The sequence below is a fragment of the Phyllostomus discolor genome, chromosome 1 (genome assembly GCF_004126475.2).
Source record: "Phyllostomus discolor isolate MPI-MPIP mPhyDis1 chromosome 1, mPhyDis1.pri.v3, whole genome shotgun sequence".
NCBI lineage: Eukaryota > Metazoa > Chordata > Mammalia > Chiroptera > Phyllostomidae > Phyllostomus > Phyllostomus discolor.
This window is the reverse complement of record NC_040903.2, coordinates 215,649,105-215,665,238: the sequence shown is the minus strand read 5'-3', so window position 1 is coordinate 215,665,238 and position 16,134 is coordinate 215,649,105. Positions and strand designations below refer to the sequence as shown.

General features: G+C 65.4%; 1 protein-coding gene across 1 annotated transcript; it reads right to left on the bottom strand.

Moving 5' to 3' along the window:
* Positions 1-8,347: 8,347 nt before the first annotated feature.
* On the bottom strand, positions 8,348-15,817 carry DLK1 (delta like non-canonical Notch ligand 1). Its single transcript, XM_028505657.2, has 5 exons — positions 15,568-15,817; positions 14,283-14,346; positions 13,685-13,815; positions 10,971-11,112; positions 8,348-9,162 (listed from the first exon to the last, which is right to left on the bottom strand). Exons 1-5 carry the CDS (start codon positions 15,632-15,634, stop codon positions 8,418-8,420), a joined length of 1,149 nt encoding a protein of 382 aa, XP_028361458.1. The 5' UTR covers positions 15,635-15,817; the 3' UTR covers positions 8,348-8,417.
* Positions 15,818-16,134: the final 317 nt, after the last annotated feature.

Here is a 16,134-nt window from a genome sequence, read left to right as displayed (position 1 = left end):
CCTAGTCCACCCAGGGTAGCCGAGTACGTGGTGACCTGGTTGCCCGTGGTCAAGGGTTCAGTCTCTACTAAAGCCCAGGAGCAGATCAAAAACCATTTTTCAACTGCTCTCGGATGGAGAGTAGTTACTTGTGTGCAGAGGACAGCGGGAACCAGCTCCCGAATCCTAACGGTCTGCTCTGCGCTGCGCTTCCCCGGGGGCGGGGCTTGCAGACGGCGTCCCCGTTGGCCCCTCCCACCCTGAGCACCATTGGGTCTGCTGGGTCATGTGGTCCAAGGGGCGGGGCAGCTTGGATGGCAGCCGGAGGAGCCTCCTCCAGTTCTGAGACGCAGTCAGCACCTGCTGGTCGTCCGCGAAGGAACGGGTCGGAATAAACACGCCCAAGGACGGCGATCGAGGTCGCCGTCCCAAGCCAACGAGCTTCTCTCCAAGTTGCGTTTCTTGCACATAGACGGGGGGGTAATAGAGGAAGCAACCTGGCCTTCACCTTGGAAAGACTAGTTCGACATGACCCCCAAATTACTGAACTCCCAGAACTCCCGCCCAAGCGGAAGTCCCATGAACTTTGTGGGACGCATCTCCCACCCCTTCGCACGCCAGGGATTTACCGACGTGTCCTGGCCCGCCAGGTCCCATCGGCAGAGTGTCGTCACCGGCCTGACCCCACGACCCCATGGGGGGTAAGGGGAAGACAGGCAGAGACAGGGCTGGACAGCAGCTGCACCGCCCAGGCGGCACGGCGGTGCTGCGCTGCTGGCCTCGCTGCCCGGGAGCACAGCGGCGCGCGTTCTTCCCCGGCAAGGAGAGGAAAAGAGGGTTTCCCAGCGCAACGGCTCCAGGCCCGGTGTCGGCGATGTGTTGTGTTGTTGGTTTGCTTCTGCGATGAAACCACGGCCAGAAGCAGCTGCAAAACAGGGCCCCCCCCCATTCAGTGTGCGATAATGACCGTCGTCCTCCACGACCCACCTGTCTTCTTCTCGGGCCAGACGGGCGCGCCGGATACGAATAAGGGTGCTGCAGGGGCTGCCACCCCGAGTGGTTCGAGTCCCGGGCTGTGAGCGGGTCTCTGCGGCCGGGCCCCCCGGGGCGGCTCCGGTGCCCTCTCCGAGTGGGCAGAGGCAGTGCTGCTGGCTTCCACTTGGCCCTTCCGACCACCGCGGCCCCCACGCCACAGTCACAGCCTCAACGTGGGGGCGCGGACAGCTGTTGAATGTGTCGACTTCAATGGTCCGTTTCGGAGTGGGGAGGTCACCACGGGTGGGTTCAGGGACCCCCGGGGTGTACTGAGAGACAGACCTGAGTCGCACTTCACTAGCCGCCTGACCTCCAAAAGCCCCTAGTCTGACTGGGGGACCACCGCGACGCTTCAGGCCCCCCAGGGGTCAGTGTTAAGAGCCAGTGTCCAGCAACCCCTGAGAAGTTGGATGAGATGCAAATGGGGCTTAGGGTGGGGGGTGGGCTGCAGGGAGAGGCCGGGCGAAGGGCGCAGCTCCCAGTTAGAAGCTGGGGGAGCCCCAGAGGTCCAGTGCGCAGCGTGGCGGCCAGCGCCAGCAATGCCGCATCGCATTCCTGCCATCGGCCGGCTCGCCAGCTCCTCGGTGTTCTCCCAGCCGCAGAGGGAACTCGTGAGGTGCAGGGTGTGGTGGCTGACTTCACGGTGGTGACCGTTCGGCAATGTGCATGTGCACCAAAGCACCACACCCTGCCCCTTGCCCACAGACAGTGCCGTCGGTTGCTGTGTTTTGGCAGGGCTTGGCCGGCAGGAGCACGGGTCCGGTGTGGCCACGCGCCAGTGTTCCCAGGAGCCCCCCTCTCACCGGGTCCCCCTAGGCCAGGGCTTCTCCCCTGGGGCGATGCTGACATTGGGGGCCGAACAGTTCCCTGCGGTGGGGGCCGCCCTGGGCCTTGCAGCCCGGCCTCTGCCCCCTGGGTGCCGGGCATGCCGTCCGCTGTGATGGGGAGACACGGGGAAAATGTCGGCCGTCCTTGCCCAGTGTCTCCCAGCGTTGAGACCATCCTCAGGTGGGAGCTGCGGGCCAGCCACCCCGTTGGCCTCGGTTTCCCTGTTTGTTAGCGAGCGGGTGAGGCGGAGGCCCGGGCTGACTTCGAGAGCGGCCGCAGGGTCACTCGGCGGAAAGCCCATCGTCCTGAGGGCTGCGCGCCAGACGCAGGGTTTCCATGGCAATGCCGTCCTGTCCTGCTCCAATGGATCCGACGGAGCCGCTCAGCCCTGCACTACTTTTTTCCTTGATTCTTCTTACCATTTCCTTTTTTCCAGGTAAATGTTGGGATCACGCCGTCTAGTGATCTAATGTCAACCCACAGCATTGGGTTTATATGGTAACTTGGGGGGCAGTTGGCAGCTTGATAACATTTGTACCTTCGTTGTGTGGTTGCCGTGTGAGAACATTCAAGGTCTAGTTCCTCAGCCAGTTCCCAGCACACAGACGCCCTCCTCTTCCCGCCCGTGGTTCGCGGTGCACAAGCCTTTGCGTCTGCGCGGTGGGCGCGCCGGCTTCCCGTGGCCTCTGCAGGCCTCTCTCTGGGGTTGGGGTGCGGACCCCCATGTCACCTCCGGAGATCGCAGACTCTCTTTTCCAGCGGCTGTGCCTCGGATCCTGTTCCTGCCTTGTCCGACGGCAGGGCTCCACGTCCCAGACAGCGGCTGCGCTCTCCGTGTCTGCTTGCTGGGTCCTCGACGGAGTCCTTGCCGGGAAAAATCCCCATGTTGAAGGTCATATGCGGTTTGGGGCCTTTCGGGGGGTCACTGTGTCAGGAGGGTCCCCAGGCACGCTCGTGGGAAGTGGAGCCCCCATTCCCCCCGCCCTGCCTCAATCCTGGTGCCCTGGTCTTGAACTTCCCAGCCCCGGAACTGGGAGAATAAAGGCCTCTGGCTGTGGCGGGCAGGTCCACGGCACTGTGCTCCCGTGGCCCACTGCTGGCTGACGCACTGCTCCTCTGCGGACAGGCAAGGGGACCTGGAGACAGCAGGTGGCCCCAGGGCCAGAGTTAGGGGTGAGGCAGGCCTCTCGGACCCTCGAGCCGGAGCCCAGGCCGCTGTGGAGCGCCTGGCCCGGCCTGCCCCTGGGTTGGGCTGACCCTAACCGTAGTTTCAGACAGGAGTTTGTTCATGACACTGAGGAGATAAGTACTTTTTCCCTAGTTTGTTTAGACTTTGAGAAATTGGAAATGCATTTTATTAAATTTCCTCTGGCATCTATTGAATGGGCATTACATCTTTTGTTCTTCTTTCAGCCTAGTTTTGGGCTGACGCTTGGTCCGCCCTCCTGCGTGCGTCTTCCCTGGGGTCACAGTGCAGCCGTGCCCCAGCCAGACCCACTCCTGGGGGGGGCGGGGAGCAGAGCCCCTGGCGCTGTGAACCTCTGCCCCCCACTGGGACTTGGGGCTGGGTCTCGGGGGGATGTTTCTTGGGTGGGTGGTGTGGGGGGGCAAACGCTTTCTCCTGCAGCCGTGGGAGTGGCCCCGACAGAGACGAAGCCACGGGCCTGAGACCACAAGTGCACGGGGATTGCCGGGAGGCGGCTCAGCAGCCACCCCCGGACCCGGGGCCCAGGCGGCTCCACGATAAGCCTCCCCTGCGGTGCCTGTCCAGCTGGCTCCTCCCTCCTCACTCCCCTCCAGGACCCTTCTGTCCGCCGGCCCCCGGCTCCTACGGCTCCTCTCTCCCACGTGGAGCTCACGGGGCACTTTCCCGGCCGGCCCCCGAGGCTCTGGGCTCTGTGCAAGGGCCCCTCACAGCAACAGCCCCCTCTAATGCGTGTCCCCCCTCTCACCCCACCCACCTGGCATCCGGAGCCTCATAGCCAGGACCACGGGCCTTTGAGCACCCCCACTCCCCACACAACAGCAGCCGGGTCCCTGAGTTGCGACACTCACCGCCCAGCCCTGCTGCTGGCTGCCCCGCTGCCCGTGGGGCCCAGCAAGTGCCCGCGCTGGCTGGACCGTCCCCCCGGGCGTCTTCGCCTGGGTTTCTCGCCTGCCCCCACCGTGGGCTACGGTGACTCCAGGGACCCTCTCCGCTCCCACCCTCCCGGGAGGTCCCCGGGGTTCACTCTCTGTGGGCACCTGTGTTCACATTGACTTGTACTGGCTTCCCCAGAAAATGCTCTATCTGGTCAGGATTTAAAAAAAAAATGTTGGCTGTTTTCCGTCTGTTGTTTTATTGAGGAGTTCTGTTTCTTCGGGAGGGTGGGCATAATTCTGCTTTGTTAACTTTGTCGGGGCTCGTCTTGTCCTGACCTCCGCTCCACAGTGGTGTCTCCAGCCCGGGGGTGCCCCGGTCCATCCAAGGGCCACGTGTCTGCACCCCAGGGCAGGCACGAGGCTGGGGTCCGCCCCGGTGTCTTCTCCAGGGTGCACCTCAAACCCCCCTGGCCGCAGGGAGGAACGTGGGTGCTTAGCATCCCCCTGGACAACCCCTTCCTCTCGTGGAGGCGTCTACATTTATTACCTCAACATTGGCACCTTGCGTTCCCAGTTTGTGAAACAGTACCCATCTCTGACGCTGTAGTCCCCTGCTTGTCCCCCGAGTGTCCCCCTACACCGATGAGACCCCCACCCCCAAGTGAGTCCAGGCGGGAGACCAGAGCAGACCTGGATGTGGGGCTGAGCGGGGAGGACGCCCAGGACACCAGGGCCCGACTGCACCTCTGGGCGGGTGGGGGCAGTGACCTGGCAGAGGAGGGGTGGGCAGTGGCAGGAAGTGGAGGGGGGACACCCACCCTGAGGGCCACCCCCTGGGCCACCCCCTGGACGGACGCCGCTTCGCCCTGCCAGGAGTGGGGGGGGGGCTCTGGCCGGCCCCTCTGGAGTGGGCACGAGCTGCACCAGCCACCACATGGGACCTAAAGAGGGGGCTCGGCTGAGCTGAGCGAAGGAGCCCCTGGCCGGAAGACAGGCAAGCCCCTCCCACTGCGTGCAGGGCCCCGGGCAGGGGAACCAATGGGACGCAGGTTCCTGAGGTGTCGCCCTCCAAAGGCCGCAAGCCCCCTAACTATCAGACGCCCGGACAATTCCCCCTCCACTAGGTCCTGGAGGGCGGGGGGCCAATGTGGAATCTTAGACCCCATGGCCCCCACCCCCGGAGTCCTGGGCAGCACCTGGTGCCTGGAGAGAGCCGGTGGGGGGCTCTGCAGAGAGACCGGGCCAGCCCCCCTCAGGCCTCCCTGCTCATGGGCCACTCCCCACACCCACCCACCCACCAACAGCCACCATTCCAGAGGCAGACTCCGGGAAGGGGCCCGTGCAGGCCCTGGGGGCGGGGGTAGGAAACTCCCGAGCTGCTGACGCTCAGAGCGTGGTCTGGGGAGGGGGTGGGCGCGCCCTTGGCCTCCCCGGCTCCTGGGACGGGCTGGCTCGTGGGCCACAGCAGGGGCCCCGGAGGGTGGGCCCTGACCCCGCGTGCCCGAGGGGAAGGACAGGCGTAACCACGACACACGAGAAACCACAGATACATCAGAAGCCCTTGGTTTTTGTTTATTTTTCAATAAACAAAGTTTTTTTGCATGTCTGGGCAGAAGTGAGTGGAAAAGCCGAAAAGAGCGCCATCGACACCGTTTAAACTTGGGGTTACAAGAACATAATCACGCCTGCTCCTCTCTCCGTTTGGGGCCGAATTGGGGATCGTGTCGCTGACAGCTGTCTTCGGGCTCCTCCGGGACGTAAACTACACACTACCCCAAGCACACGCTCGTGTGCCTGGGCGGCCGGGGTCCCGACACTCTCCGCAGAACCAGGGCGCCCCACGGGAGGCGGAGCGCCCCGCCTCTGCGTGGCGTGAAGACCGTGGCGAGGCGCGGACCTGTTCTGATCTTGCGGGACGTGTGCGGGTGGGCACCGCAGAATTTGGGTGGGGCGGCCACATCGGGTGCTGGTAAAAATTTGTCGCGTGGGACGTGAGATGGTCAGGCCCTGAGGGAGAATCCCCCGCTGCTCCCACGGCGGCGTTTTACCTGCAGTGCGCCTGGCTCCCTGAGCACACCTGTGTGCCCACTCCCTCCCAGGCTGGCCCGCGCCCGCCGGGCTGCGGCTGGCCTCCCGCACGCGGCCTCGCGCTCAGCAGGGGCCTGGAAACGCTTCCTGATCGAATGAGTGGCGGATGGATCCATGAGGTGGGGAGGTGGGGGGGTGGGGGGTGGCCGAGGAGAAAGGGGGGGTCTTCTCCTCGTCACCGGCGGATGAGGCTGTTCTGCACAGCATGGGGCACGGAACGGTGGCGCGGGGAATTTGGTGGTTTCGTCCAATCGCAGAATGCCAAGTTTTGGGGGACGGGGTCAGAACCGTGAGCCGCCTCGGTCAAGGTCTCACGTGAGAGAGGCCAGGTGGGGGCTGGGCACCCACCTGGCACATGCCAACCGTTCTTTTATTTTTTGTCTTTTTTGAGTTTTTCTTAAAACAAACTCAAAATGGGATGAGATGTCGACTCGAATGGCTTGTGGGGAGGAGGCGGGGCTCGGGGTGAGGGCTGTCAGGGGCTGGGGTGGGGGCGGGGAGGGGGCAGGGCAGGAAGCTGGAGTGGGACAGGGCTTGGCAGTGGTGGCGGATTTGGGGACTGAGGGGAACTGTAGGGAGGGAGGAGGGGAAAGGCAGGTTGAAGATGGGGAGGGACTTGGGGTGAGGATGGGAGGGCCTTGGCAAGGGGGTGATGGGACTTCAGGGTGATGTCACCCTGTCAGGGACGAGGTGACAAGGGTGGGCTCTTGGGGCTGGGAGGACAGAGAACTGGGAATGATGGGGACTGGTGGCTTGGATGGGACATGAGAGGTCTGGGGAGACAACCATCAGACTTCAAACCAGGATTGCGAGGGACCCAACAGTGGTCCGGTGGCTGAGGATGACAAGACCCATGGTGGCGTGATGACGGTGACGCATGTGGTGTGTGTGGGGTGATCTGAATGACCGAGATGATGAAGGTGATGAGGACTTAGCAACAGACACTTGGAGCAAGGTCAACATGGCACATCGTACTCAAAAAACCTGAAAGTCTTGATTCCTATCCAAAAAGTTTACGAAGCAAAATAGCCCTATCTGGTACCCAAGGGCTGTTTCGCTGCCCAGCCCGGCCAGCTGGGAAGCTCAACAGAGCTCTGTCCCATTTCCTTCTATTTGTACCAAAAAAAATAGATACTCTTCTTAAAAAAGTCAAGTTCATGATTCAGAAACTGGCTAGGTCTTTCAGGATCTGAGGCTTGTTAACTCAGCAACACAGACCGTCCCCGGCCGTGCCAGCCGGGTCCGGGTGCGCTCTGGACACAGAACTAGAGATGCCCCACGGCGACCGTGTCCACTAAAACCCGTGCAACCCTTGGGGAGGGCTGTGCTGCTGCTCAGATCTCGCCAGGGGCACTTGTGGTTCGAGGGGCACTTACATTCCAAGGGGTCTCGCTGATCGACAGGGTGGGAGGTAGGTCAAGTGTTGGAGCTTTGGGTGGGTGGGTGGCTTAAGTGGCAACTCGGAGCTGCGCGCTCTGGTTCAGAGCAGCCAGCTGTCCCCGAGTGCTGAGGGGCCGGGAGACCCCCCCGCTTTGGGAACTGCAGCTAGGGGCAATCTCAGGATGACAGCTGTATGTCCGAAGAGGCCGAAACCTGTGGACCCCCGGATGAGACGTGGTCTGCATCCGGTGGCCATTGGCAGGGTCTGGAACCGGTCTGGTTCATCCCCCATCGTTGCTAATTCAGAGTTTAGACAAGAGAGGACCTTTGATGGTGGCTGTGTTCAAGCCCCTCCGTGGAGAGGGGCGCAAAGGTGGGCCCGGGGTGGGGAGGGGTGCTCGCCAAGGATGACACAGCGAGTTAGTGGCGGGGCGGGGACGAGGTCCCGGCCCCCCAGCAACCAACCCGGGGCTCTCTCTCTCTGCCTGACACGTGGCCGCTGCACTCTGCAAAATCTCAAGCCGATCACAAGGAGCTCGGGACGCAGATGTTGGTCTGGGAGTGAGTGCGAGTCGGACGTGAAGTGTGAGAACTAACGAACGAAAGAGGGCGTGGCCCTGGTCACAGTGGTCGGTCAAGCTCAGTGTGTTGTTTCAAGGACCCTGTGGCCGAGACCCCTCGGGGAGGGGCGTCGGCACAGAGTCCTGGCACAGAAATCTTTTTGTTTTTGGTCTTTTTGATTTTATAAGAAGGTTAGCAGTTTAGAACGACATACTATCTCTTTTACGCGTTTGAAGATTAAACTCGTATTATTTTTTTTTATCATGCATTAAGAGAGAGAAGGAGGCTGGTTTCGGCATCGCGGTGGTCACGCAGCAACACAGAGGCAAGGGAGGGGAGCGCAGCGGTCACGGGGTCGGACGCGAGCGCGCGAGCATGCCGCCACCAGGGATGGGAACAGACCGCGTGTGGGCGAGTAGCGAGAGCCGGGCGGGGGGCGCGGGCGGGGGCGGCGGGAGCGCTGCTCAGATCTCCTCGTCGCTGGCCTCCTTGAAGGTGGTCATGTCGATCTTGTCGGGGAAGATGATGTTGACCGCCAGGTCTTCCCCGCTGTTGTACTGCAGCAGCAGCTTCTTCTTCTTGTTCAGCATGTGGTTGTAGCGCAGGTTGGACACCCAGGCCTCGCACTTGTTGAGGAAGATGATGCCCATGGTGCCCAGCACCACCAGGCTGGTCAGCACGCCCAGGATGGTGAAGCAGATGGCCTGGCCCTCGGAGAGGAGCGGGGTGCTCTTGTTGAGCTCCCGCATGGACACCTTGAGGATGCGGTGCTCCGGCTGCGCCACGGGCAGCTCGTGCACCCCGGGGGTCAGGCGGTAGGGCAGGCCGTGCCCGCTGGGCAGACGGGTGACCTGCTGGGGGCCGGCCGCGCGCTTCCTGCCGCAGATGGGGCCCGTGAACTCGGGCCTGCACAGACACTCGAACCTCACCTGGGAGTGCTGCAGGCAGGTGCCCCCGTTCAGGCACGGGTCGGAGGCGCAGTTGGTCACCGGGCGGCTGCAGGTCTTGTCCACGAAGCCGGTGGGGCAGCGGCAGCGGAAGTCACCCCCGATGTCGGTGCAGATGCCTTGGTTCTCGCACGGGTTGGGGGTGCAGCTGTTGGCCACGATCTCGCAGAAGTTGCCCGAGAAGCCAGGGGGGCACAGGCAGGAGGCGTGGGAGGCCTGGCCGTCGTCGTCCACGCAGGTGCCGCCGTGCTGGCAGGGGGAGCTGCGGCACACGAGGACGTGAGGTCAAGGCCCTGTCCTGTGGGGCTGCGCCGGGACGGCAGCGCTGCGGGCGGGAGGGTGGGCACTGCCGGCCGGGGGGTGGGGAGGCGGGGAGGCACGGAGGCACCAAGCACCGTGACCCCCGCCCCCACACCCGGGTGGGGTGTGCACCTCTCCACCCCGGAACCCGCCTGCCCTCCTGTGCCGAAGCCCGACTCCTCTCCCACCTCTACGCCGCCTCTCCGACCAGAGACCTGCCGATCGCTCCCCGGCTGGTTGGGGGAGCGGGGGCTGAGAGAGGCAAAGTCAGCGATAACACAGGGCGCCGGGGGAGCCCCCTCCTTGGCTGGGTCCCTCGCCACTGACGGCGCCCCCCTGCCGTCGCCACCCCAATGTCATCTTTACGTCTGTTTCCAGCAGCGCGAGGCCGCGGGTCACTGCCCAGAAACCCCCAGGGACTCGCGGAGGGAAGGAAAGGCTCGCCCTGTCTTGGCCGGCCCGAGCGCGTCCCCACTCAGGTCCGCGGTGGCTCCTTCGCCCAGAGCAGCGCGAGGACCCACGCCGTCCGCTCAGAGCGGAGCACACGGAGCATTTGATGCGAGTGCTTTGAAACCCACATGTGCCCTTTGTCACCTATGATAAATGCCAAAACCCCGGGGAAGAGAGGGGCGGTGGGTGCGGGACGCCAGCGCCGTGGCTTCGGGACGCAGGCTGCACCGGAGCCGGGCTCTGAAGGGCTTTCAAGGCCCCGGGCTGTGTTTTGACAGACTAGTTCAAGCCCGTTACAGGGAAAAGCAAGAGGCCTCGCTTTGTGCTTTCCCTCCCTCTGAGGAGCAGGCGTGGTGCTGGACGGCCCCTCCTCTGAGGACTGACCCCCCGATGCTCAGCAGCGGCCCTTCAGGGCGCCGGGCGGCTCTGGGGTCTCCGCACACTCCCCCCCCACCGCAACGCCAGGGCCAGAGCGGCTGGCCTGGCATTCTAGCTTCTGTGTCCTCAGAGGACAGGGCACCCCTGGGCCCGGGCCTGGGCTCTGGGCTCAATTCCTGCTTCTGTCAAGAGTGCTCCCGGCCTCCAGGTGAGGCCCCCTTCTGTGGCTAAGCACACAGGGGCCGTAAGTGGCCGGGCTGCCCGGGGGGCCCTGGCCCAGGCGGCAGGGAGGGCCGTGGCCATTGGGTGGGCTGTGCCCACCGCCCAGGAGTCCCAGAGCCCCTCCCCACTCCGGTAGCTGACAGCCAGGCCCCAACCCCGGGCCCTAGGGCTTGTCCTCCCCTCCCCTGCCCTGCCCCACCCCGCCCCCATGCTGGCCACAGCCCCTCCTTTCTCTGCAGCACCCCCAGCCTAGCAGTGGGATGTCCTTTCCTGAGACATCCCAGGAAACCCACCTCCAGAGGGCCCTGGTCCCCCAAAACCAGCCCCTAAAACAGGGTTTGAGTGCATTTCCCCCAAACAGCCTTGGGCCCTGCCAAACTCAGATTTTTTTAGGTCGCCTTTAGAAAATGATGCCGCTCCGAGCTCCAGCTCACGGTCCCAATCTGCCGCCATTCACACACATCAGGCCTCGGGGACAGCAGGGAACAGGAAATCGCCTTCAGGATCATTTTTTTAAAACGTGGCAACGACACCTCCCCCGTGGAGGGCAGGCGGCCCCCCGGGGGGCTAGGAGCGGATGAGCACTTACTGGGTCGTTCGTCTGGCCACAGGTGGGCCGGCCGGGCTGAAAGGGGCTTTGGGGGAGGGAGGCCGGAGCCAGGAGCAGCACCGTCAGGAGCGCGCTGAGCTACGCTGAGCTAATCGGGGAAGGACGTTTACCCATTGATCTCGCAGGGCCCGTCCTTGCGCTGGCAGTCCTTTCCCGAGAACCCGGGGGCGCAGGAGCACTCATAGGTGCCATTGCCGCCGTCCACGCAGGTCCCGTTGTTGGCGCAGGGGGTCGAGGCGCAAGCCCGGGCATCTGGGGGAGGGGAAAAAATCAGACCTCGTCACCCCCCTCCGCGGGGAGGCGAGGGGGGCCCAGAGGACACCCCTCCAGCTGGTCAAGGGGGGACCCCAAGGGGGCTGCCTAGATGTCCCTGTGGCTCCAGCCAGTGCTCACCAAGTGGGGCCCTGAGTAGAGGGTACAGAGTGACGACCCCCAGACCCTGAGCAGCCAGCTCAGGGAGCTCAAGGGGCTTCCTGGTGCTCTGTTCCCGGGGAAGGGAGGTCAGAGCTGCTCACTGTCACTCACCCCAGGACACCTGTCCCCTTTTCCTGGGCAACCACATCACCCCTTAGGTCCCCGATGCCTGCCACCTCCACCCAGGTCGGCACATCCACCTTCTCCTTTGTGGTGGGGGGCTGCCACGGCGGGGGGGGGGGCCAGTGAGAAACCCCAGAGGCCCTGGCTCAGAACACGGAGGGGCCCCCCATAAAGAGGCCGCGGTGTCTCGCTGGAAGACGGCGAGATTAGAACTCTCGAGACCCCACCACCGCGGCGTGTTTCCATGAACACGGGTGTGTTCCCACCGCCCTTCGACACCTCCCGTCACGCACGCGTCATTATCCCGGCCCAGCGAGCCGCGAGGAGCCGAACAAAGGGGCCTGGGGCGGGGGCTCCGTGACGGGCGCAGCCTCGGCCCCCGGCCAGCGGCAGGGGTCGGCCCCTCCCCCTCCCCAGCGGTGCCTCACTTTCCCCACTCACACAAGGAGGGGCCCTCCCCGGCTGGTCTCCGCGGGACCCCCAGGTGGCTTTGATTTTTATTGCCAAACAGAAAGCCAGGGCCAAGCGCAGACACAGCCAGTTCCGGCAGATGGTGGGGAGGGTCCACTCAGGTACACACTCTCCCTCTGTTCCAGGGACCCGCTCCCTCGTGGCGGGGAGAGGGCAGGCAACCAGCGAGGAGAGGCCTGCGCACCGGGCTGCTGGCTCATCCAGAGCCCAGCCGGGAGCAAGGAGACAGACAGAGGGTGTATCGCTGCGGGGAGGGGGGTGCCCGCAAGGCGGGAGCACCCAGAGCCTCTGCGGCCAGGCTCCCAGGCCCCTGCCCCGGCGCTGCGGCCACCTGGGAGTCTGCAAATGAGGCCGGAGGCTGGCGGCCACTCCACTCCCATCCTCCCAGTACCAAGTCCTGGGTGCATAGGCCCAGGCCCCTTTGCTCAGAGGATGCGGCCTGTGGGGGAGGGGGCGCTGCCGGGGCAGCAGCTGCTGATGGTGACTGCGACACTTGCAGACCCACAAGACAAGGGACAAGGGAGGGGGCCCCTGCAGTGACCCGGGGTGGGGGGGACTACTGCTCTGGGCCCAGTGTCCTAAGCTGAGCAGCGGGAGCCTTTGTCAACCCGGTGGGTTAGTCTGGAAACCCCAGGGGGCGTCCTGGGCTTTGACACCACACTGGGTGGGCTCCCAGGCTGAGCGTCCCCGCCCCAGATGGGGTGTCTCAGGGACCCTCCGGGCCCCGGACAGCCAGGGCTGCTGGGAGGCTGCCGGGCTGTGGAGGGCCAGCAGGTGAGTCAGCTGCGGATAAAGTGCTGCGCCACAGTGGGGGTGGGGCTCCAGGGCCCAAGCCTGCTGGGGGCGGAGGGAGGGAGGGGGGCTCGGTTTTGCAAGCTAGCTGCCCTCCATTTTCCTCCTCAGGGGAGCCAGTACAGAAAGCCCCACGAGAATTAACCCTGAGCAACCCGCTGGCCTGCTCCGAGCCTCAGTCTCCCTGCTGGCCTCCCCTCGCTAACGTTGGGGACCCAGGGACAGAGGCCCTTTGGCACTGCCTAGGCTGCCGGGCATTTTTCGAGGACTTCAGCCTGCCCGGGCTTCTGGGCGGGTTTTGCCAGATGAGCATGGGCTCGGGCGCACGTTGGCGGCCTGCAAACGCAGCCGCAGCCAACTCGCGATGGCTCAGGGTAATGGAGGACAGAGAGTGCGTGTGCACGGATGGAATCCACAGATAACAACACCCACCGCCCCTGGAGCCGCTCTCCGCCTTTCCCAGCCCCCTCCCGCCCCTGCCCACACCTTGGCTCTTCTGCCACAGCCCCCCCCCACCCCCTGCCCTGTCCTAGGGGCTCTGCCGCAGCTCCTGCCCCCCACCACTCAGCACGGACCCCCCACCCTCCGCTGTGGTCCGTGTGTTTGCTTCCTGTGGCCTCCTCACAAGGGTCCGCCCTGGGAATCTCTGGGCGCCCCGGTTCTGCAGGGCCCCCTGCCCCCGCCACCCAGTCCTTGCCACTCCCTGAGCTTCAGTGACCCGGGCAGGTCACCCCGGCCTGCGGTCCCCACCCACTCAGCTTTGTGTGGTGTGTGTTGACTTTGTGACTTTACTCCACAGGCAGCTCCCTGCCACCCCCACCCCGGTGCCTCCTCTAGGTGCTGGGTGCAGAGGGGGGCAAGTCACACCCCCTGCCCGGGAGCAGGCTCCTGCGTGTAAGGGTATAAACAGATCATTACCACTCAGAGCCCCCACCCTCCGTGGGCTAGAGTGAGGAGGGGAGGGAGAGCAGCCGGGGCAGAGGGCGGTGGGGGGAGGGCGCGCCAGGGCGGGGCGTGTGCCCACCTATGTCGCAGAGGCTGCCTTCCCAGCCGTCGCTGCACACGCACTGCCAGGGCTCCACGCAGAGTCCGTTCGCACAGCCGGGAGAGGTCACGCACTGGTCACACAGGGGGCCCTGCCAGCCAGGCTGGCACCTGTAGGGGGTAGGGAGGGGCATTGGAGGGTGGGCAGGGGCGAGGGAGGATCTCAGGCTGCTTCCTGCGGGACCAGGGCCCCTCCGGTCTGCACGGGTGCTAGGCCAGGGGGGAACGCCCAAGGGCAGCCGCAGGGGCTCCCTGAGGGACCAGGGGGGCGCTGCCTTTCGCCGCAGTGGTCTGCGAGGGTCTCATCCTGGGGGAGGGGGGGCGTGGGAGGGGGCGCTCCCCTCCAGCCCCTGCCAGGAAAGCAGACAAAAGCTGTGGCTCTCTCCTCCCCCACCCTCTCCCCTCCCTCCCCCCACCAGTCTCCTGCAGTGGGGGGGGGGGTGTTAGGAAGCAGTTTGGTGCAGCCCAGTGACTAAACCCTCCCTGCCCCCTCCCCCCATTTTCTGCCTGACACCTGACTCCTCCTCGGGGCTCTGCTCCGACCCCCACCCGATGCCCCCGGGGAGCCACCCCATTACCTGCAGACATTGTCCTCCTCGCAGAGTCCGTTTTGGGGGTGGCAGGCCGGGAAGCATTCAGCTCCTGGGGCGCGAGAGAGGTTACCCCACTCACCCCACAAGGCCTCAGAGGCCGAGGCAAAGCCCACAGCCTCCCTGGAGGGAGCACACACCCTCGGCGGTCCCCCCCCCCCACCCCCCGAGTCCCGGCCTGGCACACAGTAGGCACTTCACACCCGCCCACGCGGGGCAAACTCTCAGCCCTGCTCCTGGCTCTGGAGGGGCCACAGAGCACGGCCTCCTCCTCAGAGGCAGGTCAGAGGCCTCAGTCCCCCCAAAGTGCGTAGGAAGCTGCAGTCCTGACGCTGGGGGCGAGGAGGCCGAGGGGGGGCTGGACAGAGACCCCCAGGCACTCAGCCACACCCTCACTTTTGCTAAGTGAGCTGAGAGGGGGAGCAGGTGTGGGGGAAAGCCCAGACAGGTCCACCTGGCAGCTCACAGGTGGGGCGCTGGGGTATGTTTGAGGGCTCATGCCAACGAGGCCCCGCACCTAGGGTGAGTCACTCGACCCCCCCACCCCGCACTCCCCGCAGGAAAAACAACTGCGCAAGGGTTGTGCAGGGCTGGCTGCAATGCTGACCCCCAACTGAAAGATTGAGAGATTCTGACACCCCTGGTAGACACCTACTGTGTGCATTTGCCTCAACCTGCTCTCCAGCCCCCCGGGGCAGCCCCCTCCCCCAGAACCGCTGGTGCAGTGGGGGCGGGGGGCACGGCGGGAGGGGCGACTCTCTCACTGTCAGAGACGGATGGCCGCAGACAGGAGAGTCACAGCCCCTCACCTAGAGAGACGCCACGCAGGAGGGACGCGGGCTGGGCCCCTGGTTGGGAATTTGAGGCTACGACCGCCAAGTCGCCCCCCACAGCCCCCACACACCTGTATCCCAACGCGCACACAAGGACCCCCAAAGTTGCACCACAGAGGCTTTTCACAGAGGACTCCCATCATCACCCCGCTTCTCCATACCTCCTGTCTCGGCGCACCAACACCCCTCCGAGCACCAGTTCTGCGGGGCGGGAAGGCCCTGAGGGGTCCCACACATCCCCTGCATCCCGGGACCCCAGGGCCGGGCTGAGCATGCAGTGGGTCGGAGAGAGGGCGAGGCAGGCACAGCTCGGGTCTTAGGGTTAGGAGGGACGGGCGGGAGTTGGGGCGCACGGGACGGGGCGCGCGGGGCACCGGGCGGCCGGGGGGCGTCGCAGGCTTCCCCAGAGGGGGCGCGAGCCAGGCCGCCGGGGGGCTCACCATGGGAAGTGTGGCCGAAGGCCAGCAGGAGCAAGAGGACGGGCAGGAGGGCTGCGGTCGCGGTCATCGCGGGGCGGCCGAGGTCGCGGTCCCGGGATTGGCGCGGGCGCGGGTCCGGCTCCGGGCGCCGCGCTGGGCTTCTGGTTGCGGACGCGGAAGGGGGCGCGGGTGCGCAGCGAGGGGAAAGCCAGGGCTGCACCGGGCTGCGCGCTGCGCTCTCCAATGCCGCCGCCGCGGAGCTGCTGCCGCTGCCGCGCGCGCCGCCCTTTTCGTACCGTCGCCCCCCCCCCCTGCGGCCCCCGCCCCCCGCCCCCGCCTTCGCGCGCACGGGGCCGGCGCCGGCCAGTCCCGGTGACCCCCCGCCCCTCACAGGGCCGCCCCCCACCACTGCAGCGTCCGGAAACCGGCTCGCTCACGCGGCGCACTCTTGGCTAGACGGGCTCAGGTACCCCGCGTGCGTAGAGCACGCGTTCCCAACACAGGACGGCACACGGGCGCGCACAGCCCGGCCGCTTAGCATAAGTCTTAGGGACGGAACGGGGGCTGGGCCGCAGACCCCGGGAGGGC